We start from the raw sequence: 24,595 nt of genomic DNA, 5'->3' as shown, positions 1-24,595 counted from the left end.
ACTAAAACCAGACAGCAGGCAGAAGTTCAACCTACTGTTTTGATTCAAAGCAAATCCCTTTTCTTCTATGTGTCATATATAAATTATATTTTAACTATAAATTTAAAATGGCCACTTTATTAGGCACAGGCTCCTCTGCATGTTAATGCAAGTATATAATCAGCCAACTGTATTGTAGCGTCGACATGCTCGACATGGTTGAGTTCAGACTGGGGTTCAAGCTGTGGCTGATGTGAGAGTGCCAACTGAGCCTTGTTTAAACAACCTGCCCAATTATTGTCCAGGCCTTTATGATGGCAACATGACACACTGCCTACATGACGATGAGTTCACTGTCCTCAAATGGCCTCCACAATCACCAGATCTCACTGCAGCAGAGCAGCTTAGGGATGTGGAGGAACAGGAGATTCACACCATGGATACGCAGCCTGTCACTACCAAGGTGTACCTAATAAAGTGGTCGTTGAGTGTATGTGGGTAAAATAATAATAATCAGACTTGAGACTCTTTGTTAAGTTTGTAAAATTCTTATTTGTGAAATAAAAAAAATACATATTTACATGAAGACCAAGATAACAGGAATAAAACTGCTAAAAGGAATAAAAACACATCATTGAATCACAAAAAAACCAAAAAAATTAAAACGGCCAGAACCGTCTGTAGGCCTCGTGCATCTCAAGGTTTAATGCTTCAGTTTAAAAAAAGAAAGAAAAAATATCAGCCCCAGTGACGGCGATGACAAAAAACTTCATAAGAGATGACAGAGTCAGAACTGTGTCAGGTGCAGGAAAATCTCGCCTCTAAATGTCACAGCAACAGGACGTCAGCTTAAACAGCAGGTACACATTAATGCTTAGGTGTGTAATGCTCTCGCCGTCAGTTTAACGCTCATTACATTAAAGTGGAAAATAGATAAACATCCAGTTAAAATAAAATCAGCTGCTCCAAAGCGCTTAATAACTTAATAAGGTGGCCTTAGCACAACAAGCTGTGGGGTAAGGAACAGCACACCTGCTAAGGTGTGACAGTCCACACTGCGAGAAGTTAAACAGGTAAGCACGCTACTGCCCAATGAGGTAAGTGGTTTTGGAAAATCCTATTGTGTGTCTGTGTTGCTCCCCCCCAGTAGCAGTTGGTCCGGTCCAGGCTGCTTCCAGTGATGATGAGCCGTCAGGAGGAGTCCACTGGAGCTTTTGGAGAGGGGGGAAAAATTATTACATAAATCCAAAAAAAAAAAAAAGTATATATATATATATATATATATATATATATATATATACATACATACACACACACACAAAAATTATGAACTGAAACCAAACAAACAGCAAAAAACCAAAATGTACAACAGCATTTTTGCATTTAAATAAACGCCCCTCACAAAATGTCAGTATATTAATGCTTTAATAAAAAAATAAATAAAACTTACAAAAATAAAAAGTAATTTTTTTCTGTATATAACTTTAATTATTGAATGATACAAAAACAAAAGATGTGGTGTAAATATTTCAGTGTTATTTATGAAATTATGTTTTCTCAATTTTACTTTTAAAATATTTTCTAATATAAGCTATAAACGCTTGTCTTTAATATTTTTACTTCTTGTAAGTTTGTGTAATTTCTTGTCACAAATCAGTTGATTTAGTTTTTATTTATTTTTACCTTCAGCTTTCTCCTCTCCATCTTCTCCTCCATTATTCCTCTTCTTGTTCACCTGCCCCATACTTCTCTTCGCCTCGTGCAGCAGCCCCTCCTTCCTCACCTTCTCCATACAGCGCTCCACCCTCTGCGCCTCCTCCTCCTCCTTCTCCTCCAGCAGCGAGCGCAGGAAGGCGGCGCTCACCACCTCCTCCCCCTCCCCCACCAGGAAGGCGTTCTTGAAGCGGTTATAGAGCATCGACGCCTTGTCCATGATGTCCTGGTTTGCCCGGTAGTAACGCATCTGCTCACGAGGAAAACAAATACATAATAACAACTGACACGATTTGTATAGTTATTATTTGTTTATTCATTTGATTTATTTTGAATTCAGTCCAGGTTTAAGGTTGCAAGTGACCAATCACCTTGGAGTAATGTCATAGCTTTGCTACGTGGAAACACCATCACACCTAATCCCAAACGTAATCACAGTGACACCCTAACCCCCACCCCATTTTTGTGATTTCTTGTCCTGAGTGGACACAAAGCGATGACATCATAGTAGTGTGACAGGTCAGATGCATTGCTTATCCAAGAACCACCACGAGGATATCAGTATGTGCGTTTACCTTCCTGAGCGTGGCGACGAGCTCGCTGTGCCTCTGGACGTGTTGAGACGTCACATAAACCATACTGAGCTGATTCAGCGCCGCCAGACACTTGCTGATGTCCTGAGGATGAAGCACATTAGTCGCGTCGTTCAGTTTCAGTAAACATGCAGCGTTTTTGAAATATTAAAGCTGCATTTAGATTTTCTGGCAACAAGGGGGCGATGTAGCTCCTGATAGCTAAAGCAGTGAGAATCATAAAAATGATCTAATGTCGGCTCACTTTTTATAAAATCACTGTGAACGGTTTTACATTTTGTGCCGTCGTTAATCTGCAGCCAGTTTAAGTTTCGGCTCTTACGGGATTGTCGTTCTTCAGAGAGATCCGGATGTCTCCGTGGATCCGGTGTAGCGTCGAGTCCGTCAGCGTCACCGTCGAGCGCTTCTTCTGCTGCTCCTTTACCGGGTTACCTTCTCCTCCAGCGCTCTTCTCCACTGCTGCTGACGTCTCGGGTCGGCTCGCTCCGTCACTTTCCTTCTCCTCGCCGGTCTTCCTCTGCCCGCCCGGCTCCGCGCCTTCACATTTCTTCTCGCCCGTTGTTTTTTGCGTTTCGTGTTTTTCTGCATTTTCCGCCTTTTTTGGTTTCTCCGCCTCGTCCTTCTTCTTTTCTTCACCCTCCTGTTCTTTTCTTCTTGCTGCTGCTGCTTCCCCCTCCTCCTTGCGCTCCTCGTTTTTCTTCGCAGCCTCCGTCACGCTCTTGGCTTTTTTCTCCTCCGCTTGAGTTCTTTCAGATTTCATCTGGACCTCGATGCTTTTCTTCGAGCTCCCATCATCCAACTTCTCTTTTTCTTCAGCGCCCTTCTTCTTCTCTTTCTCCAAACTTCTTTTCTTTTCCACCTTCTCCTCTTTCTTCTTCTCCCCCTCCTTTGCAGATGTTCCTCCCACCTTCTCCTCTTCCCTCACGGTCATTCCTCCCATCATCGTCTTCACCTGGACCTTCGGACCCTGCCCAGCTGTTGCCTTGACGATCTTTCCAATTATTTTTCTCTCCTCCTTCTTTTCTTCATCAGTCTTCTTCTCCTCCTCCTTTTCCTTTGTCTTCAGCTCCACATCTCGACTTTTCTCCAACTTTTCTTCTACCTGCATCTTCTGCGATGTCCTGCCGTTCCCCTTCTTGGCTCCTTCCTTCTTCTTCTCTGATGTTTTCTTGGCTGAGGCCGACTCCTTCGCACTCCTCCACTCTGACCTTGTCGGGCTTCCTGTCCTCCTCCTCTTCGCTCCGTCGCCGCCTCTCCTGATGAGAAAACAGACAGAGGTTTAAACTCCTGACTGATTTTACCGTATCATTTTTTTCCCCTTCCTCTTACAGAGCGCTCCTCGTTGCCTCCCTCCTCCTCCCTCCTCTCCCGGCCTTCAGCAGACCCCTCAGAGACTTTAACACGCTCTCCCTCTTGGCGGCCAGGTGGCGCTGTCGCTGCAGGAGAAATGTTGAGACGTTTTCATCCTTCTCTTCAATTTAAAACATTTCCTTAATGAAGACAGACTCTACCTCATCGTCTGGAGCAGCACCTCCTCTTTTCTCCCTCTCAGTTTTCTCCTTCTGCTTCTCTCCCTCAGATCTCCTCTCCCTCTTCTCCTCTTCCACCTTTATCTTCTGCTCCTCTTCTCTTCTTAAATCTTTCTTTGCTTCTATAACATCCTTCCTCGCCTTCTGCTGCACCTTCTTCACCTCCTTCTCTCTTCTTGACTGTTTCCTTTCATCTGAATCATCCTTCCTCATCTTCTGAAGTGCCTCCTTTTCTCTCGTCCTCCTCATTTCTTTGGGCTCCGGGCTGGTGTCTCTCCTTGTCGTCTCCTCTTCCACCTTCTGCTCCTCCTTCTCTCTTCCTAAATCTTTTTCTTCTGAATGATCGTTTCTCGTTTTCTGCTGCACCTCCTTTTCTCTTGTTTTCCTCGTTTCTCGGGCCTCTGTGCTCCTTTCTCTCCTTGTCTTCTCCTCTTCCAACTTCTTCGCCGCCTTTTCTCTTCCTAAATCTTTCCTTTTCTGTGAAGCATCCGTCTTCATCTTCCGAAGCGCCTCCTTTTCTCTTGTCCTCGTCGTTTCTCGGGCCTCACTGGTGTCCCTACTTATTTTCTCCTTTTCAACCACCTTCTCCTCCTCCTCTGTTCTTAAATTTTTTTCTTCTGATGTGTCATTTCTCGTTTTCTGCTGCTCCTCCTTTTCTTTCGTCCTTCTCATTTCTCTGGCCTCCAGCCTCCTGTCTCTCCTCTTCTCCCCCTCTTCCTCCACCTCCTTACTCTTCACATCTTTCTTTTCCTCTGAAATATCCTTCCTCGCTTTCTTCTCCGCCTCTTTTTCTTTCATCCTCCTTGTTTCTTTGCCCTCTGTGCTCCTGTCTCTCTTCTGCTTCTCCTCCTCCTCCTCCTTCTCAGCTGGACTCGTCTTTACTCCTTCCTCCTCTGTTCCCTTTTCCTGTTCCTTGTGTCTTTTTGATGATCGTCTCTCCATCGTTGCCTTTTCCTCACTGCTGTCCTGACTTTTCTTCTGCACCTCCCCTTCGCTCTTCCTCTTGACTCCTCGGGCCTCTTCTTTTTCTCCTTCCTCTTTCTCATTCGTTTTCCTCTGGACCACCTCCTCATCGTTTTTCTTCTCTCTTCTCTTCTTGACTCCTTTGTCATCTTCCTTCTCCTTCCCCTCATCCACCTTCTTCTCGTCCTCCTCGTCCTTCCTCCTCTTCACTCCTCGGCCCTCTTTCTTCTGCTCCTCCCTCTCATCTCTCCTTGTCCTTACTCTTCTGCGGTCTTCCTTTTCCTCCTCCTTCTTCTCCACCTTCTCTTCATTTCGGCGCTTGAAGTCTCTGCTCTCTTTCTTTTCCTCCTCCTCCTCCTCCTCCTCCTCCTCCTCCTCCTCCCTCCTTCCACCGGTCGTCATCAGAGCAGGTTCCATCTTCTGCAGCTTCACATTGATCTGACGGAGACGAGGAAAACATGAAACTTTATTCAAAAGCTGAAAAGACAAAATGAGAAAAAGAAGTTTAACATGTGTCTCTGTTGCTTAGCAACGCATCAGATTAGCAGAGGGTCTGAATTGAGCTTTTAGATTAAATCTTACATTTTAATCAAAGAAAGAACTGAAGGCTTTTCTTTGAACAGTGTTGAGCTGCTGAATAACACAAGTTATTAATGGCTCATTTAAACTTACAATGGGCAGCATCACTCCATGCGTGTTCAGCTTCGGCTCTTCTGCTCGGCTCCTGGTCGTCACTTCACTTGCAGCTTCTTTGGAGGCTTCAGCCTGTCTGGGTTCTGCTTCAGTTGTGCTTTTAGCCTTTTCTTTACTCGCTGTGGTTTCACCCATTGAAGCTTTGACCGCTCCTGTCTGAGAAAAAGAAGAAAAAGAAGAAACAAAAGTTTATTTGTAAGCATTTAATGTCAACAGTTCACCATGCTCTTCCCCACTGAGCTCTAATAAAAGAAGAAGCTCCAGTTTCTTCCATAAACTAGAGGATGAGGCGAGCCATGGATTGCTGGTGTTCTCATGAAGGTGTGTTAGAGCAGAATGAACCTGACACTTTTTTCCTGTTGCAGGAAAAACTGGAAAAAGCCTTCAAAGGCGGTGACGTGAGCCCGAGACCATCGTCCACACAGATTTGTTGGTGCTTTGGAAGCTTCTGCATGGGAGCTTCAAGCTTCAATTCAATCCTCCAATTTCGAGCACACAGAGACGGATCTCCGTCGCCCTGCTTTACTAATCTATATATCCAGAAAACAGGAAAATATCCACAGAAATATCCGCAGGTGCAAAGCCAAAAAAACAATATCAAGCAAAACCTTTATTCTCTCTCCACTGTAGGTCCACGTCATTATCTGTGATCTACAAGATGCAGAAATGTGCTCAAATCTCCATGAAAATGTTTAATCTGTGACATCCAACTACTCCACAGCATCACCCATTGAGACAGACACTGATGGACACATGGATGGGATAAACATTAAGAAGATGAAACTATTCTACTTGTGTTTATGTCTCGAGTTTCCCACATCCCCCTCCTCTGCAGACAACTCCTCCGTGCTTCTGAATCCCCCCCCCCCAAAAAAAAAAAGAAAAAATATATATATATATATTTTTTAAATATATATAAAATATATATAAATTATATATAAAAAAATTATATATTGTAAAATTATGATATTATTTTATGCCATGTTATACCCCTAATTAAAGATTGTGAATTATTATGTAGTTTTAGTTTGCATTATTCTCCTGAATTAGAAGAAGCTGATAACTATTGCATTAGTTAAACTGATTTGCATTACATTAAATTGCTGACTTGTTGTGAATGAATGATATTGTTTTATGATGCATTATATTGCTGAGTTATAAGAAATACTGTTCGCAGAAGGTTATTGTCTAATTTGTCTGAGTAGAAGAGAACAGAGTGTGCTGGAGTTTTCTGCCCCATTTCAGCAGGAGCAGATAAACAGGGAGCCAAGGTCGTAGCTTAGGCGCTGTGTGAGAGAGAGCATGTGAATGTTTAGGCTTTTTATGATAAGGTGGAGGCACCAGAGGTTATAAAAGTTTGAGCAATGCTCCACCATTTTGAGATTTTGAGGCTGTCTGCATCAGTGTCCATCTCCCACGTGTGTGATCATTAAATCATCGTTTGACTCAACCCGACCGGACCAGTGTTGTTATTGTGGTTTTTCTCTTGTCTCCATCCCCAATATTTTGAACCTTAACAGCTTGGGGGCTCGTCCTGTGGTATTGGGGTGGAATTTAAAAGTTTGGACGGTCCGAGGTTGTCGAACGGACAGGCACGAGCCAGTGGTCTGATTTGAGTGGACAAAAGCCGGCTTATCTAAAGGTAAGGCACTACCTGTTGAATTATTTCCAAAATGTGCCAAATTGGATATGACTAAATTAAAGTCTACTCACTGAAATTACTGGTAGAGTGTCTGTTTTGATTTTGATGAGAATCACAGTGTGTTATGCAGTTAAAGTTGCTTAAGAGTATTTAATGAAGTTGAAGAAATATGAAACTGTTCCCAGAAGTAACAGAGAATGTTGGGTTTGAGTCCCTGGATATTGAGCTGAAGGCTCAGGTAGTTTGGTAGGGAAATTAGGACAGAAACTGTTCCCAGAAGTAACAGAGACTGGTTAATAGTTTTACAAATTAGGACAGAAACTGTTCCCAGAAGTAACAGAGACTGGTTAATAGTTTTACAAATTAGGTCAGAAACTGTTCCCAGAAGTAACAGAGACTGTTTAATTGGTCGTAAAAAAGTTATCTTTCTTCGGTGAGACCCGTTATGGTAAAATTTCTCAAAATCGGTTAGGTGAAAATTATTATAGGACGGCAGCCCAGAAGTCTGCTAAGAAGCACATAGCCCGGGGGTTACGCCCCCTCCTGGCCGTGGACGCGCGGTCTTGACCTGTCGGCGAACAGGGGTAGTTCAGTTTGGCTTTAACTGTGGGGTACAGGGCATCCCGAAATAAGCTAGGAGTTAGAATCTCCTCACCGTTTAAATGGTGTGATGTGCTTGTTTGGACAAAGTTAAATTGAGTTAGGGATTTAGAAGTTAGGTCAGAAACTGTTCCCAGAAGTAACAGATACTGTTTGATTGATTACAAAAAAGTGAGACTTTCTTCGGTGAGACCCGTTATTCTAAATTTGTCGAAATTTGTTAGGTGCTGAATCTGTCAGGCCTGTCAGTGATTGTAAATATAAGACGTCTTTGTAATATAAAATAAAAGAGTTTTGTCTGAGCTTTGTGTGACCCTGTGTGTGACGTGCAGCTGCAGCACTGCGAGCTATTTTTAGACGGTGTGTGAACATGCAAATGAGCTGTGACGCGCACAGAGGACTTTGCTTCCTGTTTAGCGTGTTTTTGAGTTTTATAATTTTGATTTGCAAACAATGATACATGCCTGTAAGTAAAATGCTGATTTTGCTGATTATGATACTACAAATAAGGTTTCGAATGACTAGGGTGTGAATGAGGTTGGGTTTTAAAGCTGAAACTCAGAGAGGAGTGTGTTGGGAGACTGGCATGTAGTCTGCAGTGCAAAGGTGGGCGTCTTGCCTGCTAGTCTATTTAACAGTGATGAAAATGATATTAAATAAATCTCTCAGTGTGTTGATACAGGTGGCTATGGGGCTGGACCAACTGCCCCCACAAGCACGGCGGCCGAAGCAAAATTATAGTAATGGAAACCAAACTCAGCAAGAATCAGCAGCTGTGGAAAAGACAGCAGCTAGCAGAGAATTAAAGGAGAAATTAAGAGAAGTTTTAACACATAAAATTGCGGCCAACAGACTTGTGGAGGTTGGGAAGGCGCCTGGAGCATCACAACAAGAAGGTGAAACAAAAACACACACAAGCAGAGAAATGTGAGAGAGAGGCACGTGCTAGAGAAATGCCTCGTTTGAGAAAAAACGTTAAATTAGCCCATGTACAAACGTACATACACGCAATGAAGAAACAGCTTACACCCATGAACACGTGAAGATTTTCCAGCAAGTTTAAAGCAGTGAAACTTAACATACACCCGCCGTTACACAATAAAGTTTATCCACTACTAACAAATAAACCCTCTGGGTTGCAGGACAACAACTTAACTTCAAAAAAAAAAAAAAAAAAAATCACAACCAGTGATTACACGACAAATTTAGTGGTTAATAAAAGTCAAACTGTGACATGTTTTCTTCTGATTGATTAATACAAGTGATTACTGAATGAAAGAAAATTCCATTTTTGTGCTTTAAACATGATCTTAAGAATTTTAACATGTACCTGTGTTGTCCTGTCAGCTTGGTGAGTTATGAGAGGATTATATGGTGAGAAAAAACAAAAAAAAAGGGGGAGAGAAGGCTGACACAGGGCTTGGTCCCGTTGTTTTTCCCCTCTCTGAGTAACACAGCCAATACAACATGATTTTCCTGTTCGTTTGTTTTTGTTTTGTTTTGTTTTTTCTCTTTATGCTTGATTACAGGCTGCTTTGTCGGCCCGGAAAAGCCGAGGCTGACCCTGGACTCCTGCTCTCCCCTCTACCATCTTTGCTCTCTCCTCTACCATCTTTGATGTGACCCTGACTAAATGCTAAAGCAGCTGAACCCGCAACAACAACTTGAAAATGTCAACAGTGCTGCAGGAAAATGATCTTATGCAGCAGAGACGGAGAGCGGCAATCCAAGGCCCGTTTCACTACACGGGGAGATTTCTGTCAGCGTCTTTTCTTTCTGAGAAGATTGAGAAAGGCCCGGCTCCCACCACCGATTCTGACCACCTTATATAAAGGAATTATTGAGAGCATCCTGAGCAGCTATATCACTGTCTGGTTCGGGAACAGCACCATGCCGGACAGACAAGCTCTACAGAGGGTTGTGCAATCAGCTGAGCGCACCATCCGCTCCGAGCACCCTGACCTGCACTCAATCTACAGCAGGCGGTGCTGGACCAAGACCAGGAAGATCGTGAAAGACCTCAGCCATCCCAACAACAGACTGTTCTCTCTGTTGCTGTGTACGTGACAAAGAAACATCTGGATTTGGAAAACGAGGCACTCGCAAAGCCACCAGCATTGTGCCTGATCGGACACACCCCTCTCACACACTCTTTACATTCTTGTCATATGGAAAAAGACAGCTTCAGCTGACAGAGCTGTGACGAGACGCCCATCAAGCCCAGATGAAAAGTGAGGCCGAGCAAAACCATGCTGACCTTAACCACTCTGCATTAAAACTGTGCAGGACAGTGACGGACCAACAATGACCATCGGGCAGCAAAAAGGGCGTGCCAGAGACAGGAGGAGTAACTGAGGTCAGGAGGCACCTCAGAATGGACAAAACACCAGGAGAAAATAAGCTGAAGGCACAGGTGTCGGGGCTCGGCCAGGAGCTAACCTCTGAGAAGAGCCGAACAGCAGAGCCGCAAAAGGCCGTGGAGCAAAGCAAGGAAAACATCAATGGACTTAAATCTGATTTCTACGGAAAAGACTCTGAGGTTTCTGCCCTCAATAAGACCTCGAGGCATCAGAGCAGAAACTGAGCATGGCCCAGGAGGAGCTAGCTGAAAATCGAACCCATCAGGCTTGGAGTCCTAGACACCGGACTTGAAATCAGGCCGGAGCATCCTGGAGCTAGATGAGCAGTGTGATTTGTCCGGTCTGCTATGGAGCGAACGTTAGGGGGATGGCTTCCTGTCGCCTCTGCCGTCCTCCGATCGCTCAGCGTCCTGGGCTGCCCAGCTCTGGACTGAACGCTCGGGCCGAGACACCCAAACAACCATGGACTCCATTCCCGTGGAATGGGACCACAACTACGACCTCAGCCGTGGGCTTGAGAGTGCAAGAAGGGATCCCAGAGAGCCTTGAGGCCTGTGTATAACTAACAGGACAAAGATTGAGGTCTTCCACTGGGGAGGTGGAAGCTGCAGACTCTCCTATACACCTTCTGGATGTCAGCCGTTCCACCTGCAAACAAACGGACAGCAGTCGCACTTCTGCAAGCAACAAACGGACATCCAGACAATTGAGCTGCGTATCAAAACCCTGAAGGAAGACCGAAGCAAAAGGGTCAAGTTAAGGAGGAGCGAAATAAGGAGAAGATGCTGGACACTGGAGAAAAGGACTGCCTCAATTGGGGCCAGAACCAGTATGGACAGAACTCTGAGCAGCAGCACCAATGGATGCAAACAGACTGAAAAGGAGGAGGGCAGGACCCAGGGCACGCTTCAGGCCGTGGTTTACCCAGAACACTACAACAGGAAAGTGATGAACACAAACACCCACACAAACACACACATCTACATGCACCGACTCAGAGTGAAAAGAAACATACATATGAACATATGCACTCGTTGATTGAGGGAGAAATGACACACACACACACACACAAATTAAAATGTTGATTCAATGAACTGAGAAGTGATACACACACACACACACACACACACGCTGATGCAATGAAGAATGCTTTACTAACAAATGCTGCACACAAACATCCAAATACGGAGTTGGTTGCAACAGCAAGAACTGATTGATTATTTATTGCTTAAATGTATTTCATGCCACGCAGAGGGCATTTGTGTAGATTTAGAGGACATGGTCTGAAGCACTTTGATAATGAAAACAATGTCTGTGCGTGATGTCTGTTTATGGCTCAAAGCCTCCACTGAATTGTTTACTGTGCTTCACACAGTCTAACAAGGAGCAGTGGTACAGAGCGAAAATGATGAATGAATGGTGTGAGTTTTATTTCGAAGAGATTATGAAAAGGTTGTGTTGATTCAACTTAGTTGTTTACGTTTTTGCCAAGGTAAAGAGTTGGTGTGTAACTAGTGTCCACTATTGAGTCAAGTAAATCCAACATGTTTTGTTGGTGCAAAAAGGAGTTTTGGTTGATTTTTGGGTTTTGTTTGACACTAGGTTGATTCTATCAGTGAGGTTTGGATTGTTCTCTTTCTCTAAAAGAGAGAAAGATGGTTTGAACTTTGGACATGTTTGCAATGGGCCCCAGTATCTGTTATTATATGAGTGTTTTATTGTTTACGTTTGTTTTTGCTTTTGTTACAGTGCACTGAGATAAGAACATCTGAGAGGTGTGATCCACCGGTGGTGATATTTTGGTATTTTGTGAGTTCCTGATTTAACAAATCAGCTCTTTAATCCAGGCCTGAGAGATTGAACTTTAAAGCGCTATAAAATATTCTTATTGAAAACAGTCGCAAAGTATTTTTTCTCCATGATTATAATGAGCTTGGGAGAAAATTGACTTATATGGGACACTGATCCTGAAGCCTAAAAGGATTGCAGCGAGTCAATCCAGTCCAAAGAAGGAAAAACAAACAAGGAACTGTTTCCTTTAAAATGATGACGTCATCTTGCTGGTGATGGAGCCTCGAATAGGCTGCGCGTGAGACTCCATTATCAGCAACTTTTGGTATGAATGTGTGTGGATGTGTGCATATGACTGACGACTAAAAGTCATGGACTGACGACTAAAAGTTTAACTGACTTGATACTGAGACAAAAACGGTGCTGACTTTAGGATTATTGAATGTCCACAGACAATTCACCCAGCCTGTAAAAGAAGGGTGGATGTTTTGTTCTGCTTTGTTTTGTCTGCAAGAACAGAAGAATGACAGAGACTAAAGAGCTGTAGCTTCACAGCAGTGTGAACTGCAGACTGAACCCTTTGGTTGCTAATTTTGAGCTACTGATGTTTGCATTAATGAAATTGTGTTTTAGTAGCTGTGTTTTAATTAAGGTATCACATTATATTGTTGGGAATATTAAATGCTAAAGTGAAGAAAAGGTTTGATCCCACTCATGACTGAGCATGTTATTATTAACCATAGTGGGTCACTATAGAGAGTCAATTAATTTTAGGAAAAAAAACAAACAAACAAAAAACCCTCCACCGAGGTCTATGAATAAGAGGGGAATGATAGACAGCCACACTCAAAATGGAGATATGTAATGATAAACACTGGTCCCCGTCTTTTGGGCGCTCTCTTGAAGTAGTCAACAATTTAAAAGTAAGATAAAATAACAGGGGCATGTGCTGAGGGGTGGTGCTGCACAAGAACAAGAGTAAAATAAAGAAAATATTGTTTTTAGAAGTGCAAATTAAAATGTACCATTACACTCAGAGGATCAATATGAAGCTTGATATTTGTTAATTTTGAATGAAGTACATGATTGGTGACTGTTCTGTCCTGAGCTTTTGTTTTTACAGCACCCGCTTGATCACACCAACAGTTTCTCGCCACCGAAGAGGGGTACTTGAAAAAATAAAGAACGGGGAGGAATATCATCAAAACTGGAAACAGGTAATCCCCAAAGGGGGTGATAACGCCATAACTTTCACTATGGTCAAATTCTCAAAATTTGACCCTCAAAAATTCTTCAAACATTTAGACACAAAGTGGAGATTTAGATAAATATAATGTCGTAAACCACATAAGCATGAAGTGTTTGATTCAATAACATGGTGAAATAACAAGCAGCAAAAGGTTGATCATGTTAATGGTGTTTATTCAAGGGTGCAGAGGAGATTATTATTATTAAAGACAACAAATGAAATAACGAAAAGTAGAAGTGGAAAAAAATTGCGTTAACGGTAATAAAATCAAAAAAAAAAAAAAGAAATACTAACTAAAACTGTACTGAATGTTCACAAAACTAACTAAAATTAACTAGATTTATAGCAAAATGTGTTTGGTTGCATTGATGTGTGCGTGCCCTGCTATAGTGAAATTAAGGTAGTACGTTAGTCGAGTCGTCTGGGTTGCTGCTCCGTTCACGCGCAGAATCAGGTCAGGAAAAGTCGGGAGACAGCGCCAGAATAGAATTGAGGATGATTTTAATATGACTGTTTTGTAGACATAACAAGAGTCTTGTAGTGGAGAGGGACGTAATGTCCTCCTGAGACCCAGAGAATAAGAAAAAAACAGGGAGAAAATATTTTCGTTTTTTCTTTTTTCTTTTTTCTTTTAAATGAATCAAGTGTTATTAAAATAACAATCTCATAAGATGAAGATCAGGGACCAACCCAGAAGTCACTGACACTTCACTAGCTGTAAACTATTGGTTTAGGAATAAGTGATGGCACTGAACTGTCTATTTCACAAAAGTCAATTTATTTAGGATATCTGAGGAAGTACTGATTTTATTTGGAGACACAAAGGAACATTTGGCACTTCCCTCATCTCACATCTGTTTCATTGTTGTACCCAATCATTCTACAACTGAAATGCCTTGGACTGCTAACCATTTCAGGCAAGTGGAGTGAACCATATTTTGCTAGACTCTCATCAGATTGGGGCTTCCTTTTATTGATCTTTGGAGAGAAGTCTTCATTACTGGTATTATTCAGGTCTTGTTCACATGTTTGTCCCAGGTTTCTCAGCCAAGAGGAGCTTAAACCCCAGATACTGTGAGTTCTTTTCACACATTGAGATCACTGATAACTCTCAGCAACGACGTGATCTCGTAGAAACAATTAGGTGTTATGGATTCAACTATAATTGCGACACTTATTTTTTACTTTACTGGAAAAGATTTCTGCATTTTACCCATATTTTATTTTTAACTCAAAATCAAAATTCCAGATTCTACTACATGTTGGTTTTGCACCAGATAGGACGACAGATTTCAGGTGGCCCTGTGTCTTTCTCTATTACATCTGCCACTGCATCTCGATAATCTTCTCTGTGGCTTTTAGTGGGTCCTGACCCTCTCATATTTGGAAAAATCTATGTTTGAATCTCCCTTAATAATTGTGTTAAGAATTCTCTCCGCCTTTGTCAAAAGTTGGGTATTAGGAAAAAGTGAAATAAATATAAATATAAAGTCCCAATGTGTAGAGCACACATTAATAAATTAGTCATGTTCCCTGTGAAAGTAAATGAGCCTAATTCTTAAAGACCCCTGAAATTATTTACCAGATGTTTATTTTTTGAATAAAATAAAAATCTGAGTTTAACAAAACATTTTAAATGTAAATATTAAGCTTACCTTTCTTTCTTCCATAAAATGTGCTTGTGGGCACGCCAGCCATTTTGAAAAGGTGGGAAAAACAATTGGCAAGGCCACACCCCCACACATGGGATATAATTTTAAAGGTTCTGTTGTCCTCTCTAAGAAACATCAGGACTTAGAGGAGTGGCAAGTAGAGTATGAGAGCTACAAGCAAAAAAAACTAAATGTGTACTACAGTGCGCAAAAAATGAATTACTGGGTCATCAGGGGGTCTTGAGGGACATTTATAAAACAAAAAATCCCACAAACCTTAAAAGTGCACTTGAAAAGCTCACACAAGAAGGTTAACCTAGCTTACCTAGAAGACCTCATCAGGGGGAGCACACTCCCCCTCTTTGAAGAGCTCACCCACTTAACTCGCATCCCAAGAAAACAGCTAACCCCAGATAAGGCAGCGTGATGTATCCCGAGATAACAGGACTGGGACATCTAAATAAAGGTGTGAAACAATCGCCTTCAAAAGGTTATCAATTAACTTTAACCAAAATTAGGAACACTCTGTGCGGCAAGAGTTAATAGTTATTAGTCTCAACACCCAAGGAAAACCAGAAGAGCATGACTGATATGATGGAACTGAGAGTTTGTTACACTTAACTTTTGCAAAACACAAATAAAACTAAATTGAAACTAAGGATTTTCAGAAAATAAAAACTAGACTAAACTAGCAAAGAATTGGTAAAAACTAATTACAACTGGCAAAAAATTGAAAATCTGGAGTCGAAACTAAATAAAAGATAAAACCTAATGAAAATGGCGAAACGTTTAAAACTCTGGTGCAGAGATTGGCAAATCTGACCAGGAACGTTATAAAATGGTTGGTGTGACCAAGGTGTGGTTTGGCTTGTCGTATGTATATTTGAGATCATGTGGCTCTGGATGGACCGGTTACCAGGGCATGGAAGGAGGACAGACTCATTAAAGGAGGAGAAGGCATTTCCTGGGATTGGAGATCCTCTGGGTGAGTGGTTGATTAAAAGCATGCATAAAATAGAAGTTATCTGTTGTTATTGATTGGTAATAGATTGATAATTGGCCACATTTACAGCTGTATTGACTTGTTGTGGACGTAGTCGACTTCAGGTTTAAACACTCTCATTAACAGGTTGAAAATAGTGATATTAAAGGAAGAGTATGCAGCGCCACCCTGTCAGACGCCAGTGATGGTGGAGCTCACTGATGAGTCAGGTGAGCTGGATTCATGGCTGATTCAAAACTAAGATCCCCCTGCTGTGGTCAGTAAGGGGAGAAAAGGGGGAAATAAAATCAAGAATAAAAGAGGCATTTATAAACGTTTAGGTGTCAAGTGAAACGGGATAAAAGGGGTGTTATACTGTTATTTTCAATGTCAGCATTATTATTGTATGAGAATCATGCAACAAGCATTGCATCGATGATCATTTATTGAAGCTTTTGACCTTATACTAACATCTGTGTTCCTGTGATTGTTATAACTTCTGATGAATCTTCCATTTACAGGTGTTAGGATAATGATATAATTTTTCATTGCAGGTGCAACCATGATCATTTTTATACATATTGCAACTTGTTGCTCATTGTAGAGTTGTGCTCAAGTTAATAAGGGTTAAAAGCTACAGTCAGCGCGAATGTCTGACTGATCTATTGAGGGGAAAGGCTTCGAGCATAGAAGGCCGCACGCGCTTACAAAACACTGATATCATGTTATTCTTTGTGATCTTTTCTTAAATTATGTCTTTAAGGTTAGTTTAAATAGTGGCAGTTAATTAAACGACATTTATTAAAATATTAAATACCTGAGTCAGAACGTTACACGCGGATCACCTTAAGAGTCTGGGAAACTTTGTAGCTGCCTAACTTTTTTTGAATGTTCTAGCTCCGTTGATTTGACACATTGGAATGTGTCAAAAAAGGGGGGGGAAGGTTGAGCTTTAACATCAAACAAGGATTATTTGAACATTTTATAACTTCATTTGTGTCTTTAATAATTTAGGAATGGTAAAGCTTAAGCTAATAGCGGTCCGAGAAGACGGACCTTTTAGAGAATCAGTGAAAAAGCATAAACTATCACTTTCATGTTTAATCATTACTCATTGAAATGAACTGAATAGCGTTTAGAAGATTTGTTAATTTTTTGTCTTTTGTTAAAAAGAGGGGTTTCAATAATTTTCAGACACACCTTGCAAATGTGCTTATAACGAGTTGGCACTCGGCCTTTTGAAGGTCAGAAGCTTCGTTCGGCGTGACTGTCCGGACTGATAAAGTGTAAGAAATGCCTTGAGTGCGGAGGGCTAAATGCAAACACGCTTACACACACATAAGATATGATTAGAATAAGTCCCTGGGACATTCTGAATGTTTTAGACCAATTCTGAATCACTAGAAGGTCAGTAGATAACAACATTTGATTATTAGGGTTAGGAAGAGAGGTGTTTTGGTTTTCTGTCTCTTACAGAGAAAGGGACAGACACCAGACGAGGTCACAGAGATGCGAGGATCCTCCGTAGCAGAGACAGACACAGTGACTGCCGAGACATCAACTGGGTCCAAGGGTCATGGCGTTTGGGCTCCAGCTAGTCACCACAAAAGGATGGATCCCATAAACACAGCAATAACCATGAAGGGGTTGGCGGAAATCCGGGAACACCAGACCAACGAAGTTCGAGAGGCTTTTGGGCAAAAAGGGGACACCTTCCTGTTCCTTTTTCTGGAGAATACACAGATCGTTGTTTGAAATTGGAGCAGAATAATCCCCTGATCTGTGTTACGACTGAAGGGTTGTCTAACCCCTAAGGTTGAAGAATTAAGAGCAGAGGATCACCCAACTGGACGACACTGGTAGCTGCAGCAATAGAATAAAGGTTGAGAGCTCTTCGGACAGAGGTTCTAGTCTACGTCTGAATGGTATAAGGGAACACCAAATAAAGCTGTGGGAGAACAGGGGAGTGTCATCTGGACCTGCTATCCTTGTAGTAATGGTTTGTCTTGCACCTGACTTGCGCAAACACAGAGGTCATCTTACATATGGTTTGCCCCTCAGGGGGACAAAGGACCTCAGGAGTGAGAAGAGATGAACCCGGCCACACTGGGCTACAGGGTGTTTGTGAGGTCATTATTCTAATGACCTCATCAGGGGGAATTGTAAAATTATGATATTATTTTATGCCATGTTATACCCCTAATTAAAGATTGTGAATTATTATGTAGTTTTAGTTTGCATTATTCTCCTGAATTAGAAGAAGCTGATAACTATTGCATTAGTTAAACTGATTTGCATTACATTAAATTGCTGACTTGTTGTGAATGAATGATATTGTTTTATGATGCATTATATTGCTGAGTTATAAGAAATACTGTTCGCAGAAGGTTATTGTCTAATTTGTCTGAGTAGAAGAGAACAGAGTGTGCTGGAGTTTTCTGCCCCATTTCAGCAGGAGCAGATAAACAGGGAGCCAAGGTCGTAGCTTAGGCGCTGTGTGAGAGAGAGCATGTGAATGTTTAGGCTTTTTATGATAAGGTGGAGGCACCAGAGGTTATAAAAGTTTGAGCAATGCTCCACCATTTTGAGATTTTGAGGCTGTCTGCATCAGTGTCCATCTCCCACGTGTGTGATCATTAAATCATCGTTTGACTCAACCCGACCGGACCAGTGTTGTTATTGTGGTTTTTCTCTTGTCTCCATCCCCAATATTTTGAACCTTAACAATATATATATATATTTTTTTTTTTTCTCACTTTGCACCTTTCAAGTTCAATCTCAAAACAGACAGTGAAACACCAGCACACAACAAGGAGCTTAATCCTTCTAAATCCCTCCCTGCAGCACACTCTGAGGATGTGATTTTTCCAAGTTCACAGAGCACATACAGAGTGGGTCCAGTGCTCCACAACCAGGATGGTAACCCTCACTGTCTGACTGACAGGCACCATCTCCAGCCCCCTGGTATAGTTGTTGCAGGGAGGCTGAGAGACCCCAGAACCACTGCTGAACCACTGCCAGTCCAGAGGCCCTCTCCCCAAATGGAACAGCCCCACAGCTTTAAAACATTTAACCTCTCACCTCTTTGTCTGTCTTGGCCAAGGCGGTGCGTTCACCTGCACTCCCTCCTGCAGACGGACCGCCGCTTGCCGACCTTCTGGTTCGAGCAGTCGCAACGGTCTCTGCAGTGTCTGCAGCAGGGGTGGAAGCCTGCTTGGACTCCTCACTTTGCTCTGCAGCCAATCTTGATGAAACTCGTGTGGGAGTTTTAACAGCAGCTTCCTTTTCGCCTCCTGTGCGCCGCCTGTCGGCGGCAGCTTTACTGGCCGACTCGGATCTGCTGGGGGAAGATTTAGTGACAGCGCTTGGAGTTGGACTTTTAGCAGCAGACGTCAATTTAGAGGGTGTAGATTTGGTCGCTGGTGCGGACTTGGCAGGTGTAGCCTTGGGTGATTTGGCAGGTGTAGTTTTAGGTGCTGGGGTTGGTTTAGCTGGAGTAGCTTTGGTTGCGGAAGCCGGTTTTGCTGGTGTACTTTCTGTGTTTGTCTTCCCCGGTACCTGAACAGAAGATAGAACGAAGAACCTTTATTAGAACCGAAACATGGGCTATAAATATTTATGAAGCAGAGGTGCCAGCAGTGTGAGAAACATGTTGGAAATAGCCTTTTCAGCCCCCTATCCATGCCTTTGACCCTAGTCTGTTCTGATTGGTCAGCTTCCAAAACAAATGTAACTAGTTGAGATGATGCTGCACGTGAAACATTTACTCTTTCATGTCTGTCACATGAGGTCATCCTGAACCTGCTCACATCTGTGAAGAGAACCAGCCCTCACTGTTGGACCTGTCACTTCAGGTGATGATCTGACCCAACTGGACAGACTGATACTACTGAAGTAAAGCTGTGCCACATCAAATCACCCAATATAATTGTTTAGGTGATGTAAGAGTGTCTGATCAATCAATCACAGCAGCTAACTGGAGAAGGTGGAAAATGCCCTGAATTCACTGACATTAATAAAAGCGGCAGCATCAATGAAAGCATCAATAAAACACTGTTCAGTATTTTTATATACCAGATACATCATCACAAATATAATTTTAAAGCTATATAAGCTTTTTTTAAGCAGTGCGTCAGAAATATTACAAACACATCATTAGAAAATGCTTTTAGCAGTTCATTCATAACCATTCAATTACATAAAAATGAACTGAAGCGATTACGTAGCATTTTCATTGCAACTGATGAGTGATCTTTAAAGAGAGACTGACTTTGAGTTTACTCCCGACTCCAGGCGTGTTCTGGATCTCCCACATGCCCTCGGTGAAGCCTTTGATGCGAACGCCGCTGCCATACTTCATCTTGTTTCCCACATAAGGGACGATGTTCTCCGGTGGCAGGAAGCCTCTGGGGAGGGGAGATTAATCACAGTTCGATCAATGCTGCTCAGAAAATGATACGATCGATCTGCAGCTGCACGTACGTACATCTGATGGGTGCCGAAAAAGAAGACGGGGACTCGCTTCTTGTACCCCTCGTCCGACTTACAGATCTGTAAAACACAGAAGAAGAGTTAAAGCGCGTACACACAAACAGCTGCATGCAGGTATTTACAGCTGAGGTGTGAGCGCACCCTCGCCGGCCAGTGAGGGAAGCCCTTCATCTTGGCGAACACCAGGTCTCCGGGTTTGAACTGGTCGCCGTTTTTTCCCGGCATCCTGTTGCTTCAGAGCTCGGTCGCACAGCAGGAATCAAACACTGAAAGACAAGCAGACCATTTAGACCACAGCAGCTGCTTCACACACTTTACCGTGTTTCATTTAAGGAGGTAAATGTGGGTAAGAGTGCGAGTGAATGAACAGATGTTGATTCGAGCTGTTCTTCAGCCTGTAGTAACCCCACACAGCTGTGACATACGTTGTAGTCAGAGGATTACAAACACTCATTAGCATGAATGTGATGGTCGTTTGGGGGTTTTTAATGACTTATTGAATCCACTCTTTCTCCAGGGTGAAATGACCGTACATCCATCTTTAATAACTTAAATAAAACAAGAACTGGATGCACAAGTTTGAATTCATTTTGGACTCTCTCCACACAGGGTCAAACATACACACAACCACTTAATCTTTTATTGATTCATTGATTGATTGATAATACTTTATTCATCCTGAGGGAAAGGGTGGAAAGATCTCATTTCTAAACAAATGCAGATTCAAAGATCATCAGTTCAAACAACTGTATTCAAGTACAAGTTATTCAGATCTGTCACCACTTTTGGTCTAGAAGCCCCATGATGTGACCCTCAGATGATGTTCTCAGTTAGGATGTTTGGGAACCACCAAGAGCTGGAAACAGAACACCAGTGAAACCAGTTTTATATCACCATGGACTGAGAGGGTGAGAAAGAAGAAATAAGCCTCCAAATCAAACTCCTTCAAGCCAAGCAGCCGTCTCGTCTGAAACTGTGCTCTGTAGCAGAACACAGTTTCAGACGAGACGGCTGCTTGGCCTTGTGTGTCAAACAGAAATAAAGACTTCATTGTGTCAGCTGACGTCAGCATGAAGATAAAATATCTCTGGTAACATTTATAAGGTGGGGATGGGTTTTCTTATACAGGACAAGATCCCTGACTTGAGGTTAATTCCGCTGTGGCCAAGTGGAAGGACGACGAGGAGAACAAATCAGCAAGCACTAAGTCTAAACCACAGCATCTCCCCATCAATAACCAACCACAAATATGTTTGTTTTCATGTGTCTAATAAATTCTTCTCTGTAAGCAGACTGAGAGTCCACAGCTGTGCAACCCAAACCTTTAACTGCCTGATAATAAAATAGTGTGAACTCCTGAACTTCTCTCAGCAAAAAAGAAAACCACTCAAACCTAAGAACACAGAGCAACTGTACAGCACGGTGGTAGCATCACACCCTGGGGCTGTTTAGCTGTGAGTGGTACTAGTAACATTACACATTAAGGAATAAAGAAGAAGAGAACTACCTCAAAAATCTTCACCTTAAATAAACATCTAGGTGGTTGAAACATAGACAGTCAGGTGTTCCAACAGGACAAGAGCTGCTTTTTATGAGATAAAGCAGGTGAACACTGAGCTTCTGGTCTTCTTAAAGCCTTTCTCGAGTTTAAAGAAACGACCAATTCTGCCAAGAAGATATCCATCCTGAATTATGAGGAAGCTTGTTAATCCAAATTGTGCACCCAATTCTCGTTTTTTAGCTGTGCAAAGATTCCACAGTTCAAAGAAATCATCAAACGCCTAAAATTATCATGACATTCATGGGTGGGTGTGAGCTTCTGACCACAGAATATATGGACTGTGACATTTTTTTTAAGTATTACTTTGCTCCGTGTTTTGTTCACTGTGCGTGTCCAGCCCTGATCTTACCAGGTGCATAAAATCGTCTGTAGGAAACAATTAAAGCGGAAACCCCAACTGTTTCCTTTCTCTTCTTTTTAAATATGAATGTCAGGCCTGAGTTAGAGGGCTTTTCCACTAGTTGGGGATTTGAATATTTCCTCAGCTCAATTTCAAACTCAAACACACCACCACACAAAGAATTAATACATTTAACGTGAACTTGGAGATTAACGATAACGTGGCAGCAATACTTCAATCAATACACCCAACATGTGCTAAACCTGAGAGGATGCATAAGCAGGGCCAGACTTGAAGTCTGTAAGTAAAACATTTCACTTCCTGGACCTGAATCGTCCCACCAGCTGACCTTTGCGTGTGCAAAGTATAATCTTTCACACTAGCTCATCAGTTTCGCTCTCGTCTGCGTGTTTAAGCTTTGTTTACAAATACAGGCTAACCACTGAAAGCTCGCGCTAACATGCCGACTCGCGCACCCTTACTCCGTGTTCGTGGCATGCACCGTGGATGTGACGTGGACTCACCTGCACACAGAACGACTGCCGCCTGGCACCGCGGACAAAAAACACGAAACAACAAGGCTTCTTGTTACTAAGCTATCCTCTAATGCACGTCGCCATATTGACCTCTGTGTTCGTGTCACGTGATCCACAATGGTTTTTCCCGCCGCTAGAGGACCGTTCCAACCACACGGGAGCTTTTGGACCGTACCACCTTAGGGTACAAAGGTTTTGTTTGTTTGTTTGTTTGTTTTTTTAAATCTGAATTTAGATTCCTTTCTTTATAATCACCATAATGATGTCATCAATGCACACCTTAAGAAATAAAGCACTACTTTGAACTAATAATTCTGTCGTCATTTCCGACTTTCGGCATTGAGCGTCTGCCCGTTGCTACGATACCTCAGCGCGTGGATTGGTCTGCCCTCAATATAAAGTACTGAACTTCGTAATAAGTTCATAACTTCATTCACATATTCACGCGTGCACTAATGTGTTTTTGGGGAAAAATAACTGTAACGAACGTAAAGTTCACTGATAATTATAAATGAGAACTACTCGGTGTATGTTTAGAGTGCAGACAGGTACCACACCAAGGTGAATTTTTCTAATGATTTTTTTATATGGTTACGTCTTGCATTGTTAGTAACATAGTAAATAGTTAGTATCTTTGTTGGGGTCACTGTTAGTAACAGTAACTCCAACAACTTTTAAAAGTCAAAATAAGACACTGTAATTGGCAGTGATCTACTCCATCTTCTCATAGCAGTGACACTATATGAAAAAAAATGTAGATCCTCGTTTTTTTGTATAAATTAAAATTTCATGGTTAAAGTAATAATAAAAAAAGAGAGCTAGTTTCAACAGTTGCTTTGCAAATGCAAAGTGTGCCAGAAATTAAATGCACTACTATATCGTTCTAAACCTTGTGGAAAGCCTTCCACAAGGTTTAGAACTAATAAATCAATCAAGCTTTATTAACAGACTTAATTCGATGCTTACACAGATTAAAAATGAACACAAAATCTAAAAATAATTAGAGCAGTCTCTGCTCTAATTCATCCTGAAGGTGTTTTGTCAGGTTTCGATCAGGACTCTGTGCAGGCCTTTATGGACCTGTCAGTCATGTTGGAACAGGAAGGGGCCATCCCCAAACTGTTGCCGCAAAGTTAGGAACATTAAATTATCCAAAATGTCTTATGTCAGTGCTCTAGAGTCCAGTGGTGGCATGCTGTACACAACTGCGTATGACATGTTGCATTGTGTTTGCTGATATAATGCTTGGATGCTGCTGTTTCTGTGGAAATCCATTCCATGACACTCTCTAAGCTAATCTGAATGCCACGTGAAGTTTGGAGGTCCATAGTGACTTACTCTGCAGAAAGCTGCTGGCCTCTGCACACTATGTGCCTCAGCATCTGCCGACCCGCTCTGTGATTTTACGTGGCCCACCACTTTATGGGTGAGCTGAAGTATATGTCAGTGGGACTCGAGTGAAGGTGATATGGGCAAGAATGTCCCTGGTCACAGTCAGCCGAGAGTTACCTCATTGGTATCACTGTGATCTAAAAGCTCTAAAAGAAAAAAAAAAATCTTAATACCAGTTGCAAGTGAACAGCAGATTAAAAGCCCTGCTGCTGATCTTCAGTCACCTTAGCGTTGAGGATAACAGAAAACATCCAACCTGCAGTCAGGTTCTGACCGTCTCAAGTTCTGGCAAACTTTTTAATAATTTTCATTATACTGGAGAACGACTGTCAAATTACAGTGTTCACTCTAATATTAGGTTTTACCTAAAGTTTTACATCCATTCACAACTAGGAACAATTAGGAATCACTAATTAATTGAACACACTAAGTGCATGTGTTTGGACTTTCGAAGTTGGAGCACACCACATCCACAGATGGTGGTGTCAAACCCAGGAGCTTCTTCTTGTGAGGCAACAGTGCTTAACTG

General features: G+C 42.2%; 2 protein-coding genes across 2 annotated transcripts in view; one reads left to right on the top strand and one right to left on the bottom strand.

Moving 5' to 3' along the window:
• The window catches only part of LOC113019455 (deleted in malignant brain tumors 1 protein-like), a 616,212-nt gene that overhangs the window by 531,655 nt on the left and 59,962 nt on the right, over positions 1–24,595 (top strand). The window lies entirely within an intron of this gene.
• On the bottom strand, positions 512–22,811 carry psip1b (PC4 and SFRS1 interacting protein 1b). The gene is made up of 12 exons (XM_026163188.1): positions 22,663–22,811; positions 20,379–20,503; positions 20,233–20,297; positions 20,017–20,152; positions 18,828–19,304; positions 5,450–5,626; positions 3,797–5,254; positions 3,615–3,721; positions 2,608–3,541; positions 2,268–2,369; positions 1,663–1,942; positions 512–1,190 (listed from the first exon to the last, which is right to left on the bottom strand). Exons 2-12 carry the CDS (start codon positions 20,460–20,462, stop codon positions 1,171–1,173), a joined length of 3,840 nt encoding a protein of 1,279 aa, XP_026018973.1. The 5' UTR covers positions 20,463–20,503; positions 22,663–22,811; the 3' UTR covers positions 512–1,170.

The sequence above is a fragment of the Astatotilapia calliptera genome, chromosome 3 (genome assembly GCF_900246225.1).
Source record: "Astatotilapia calliptera chromosome 3, fAstCal1.2, whole genome shotgun sequence".
Taxonomy (NCBI): domain Eukaryota; kingdom Metazoa; phylum Chordata; class Actinopteri; order Cichliformes; family Cichlidae; genus Astatotilapia; species Astatotilapia calliptera.
This window is presented reverse-complemented; position numbering and strand designations above follow the sequence as displayed.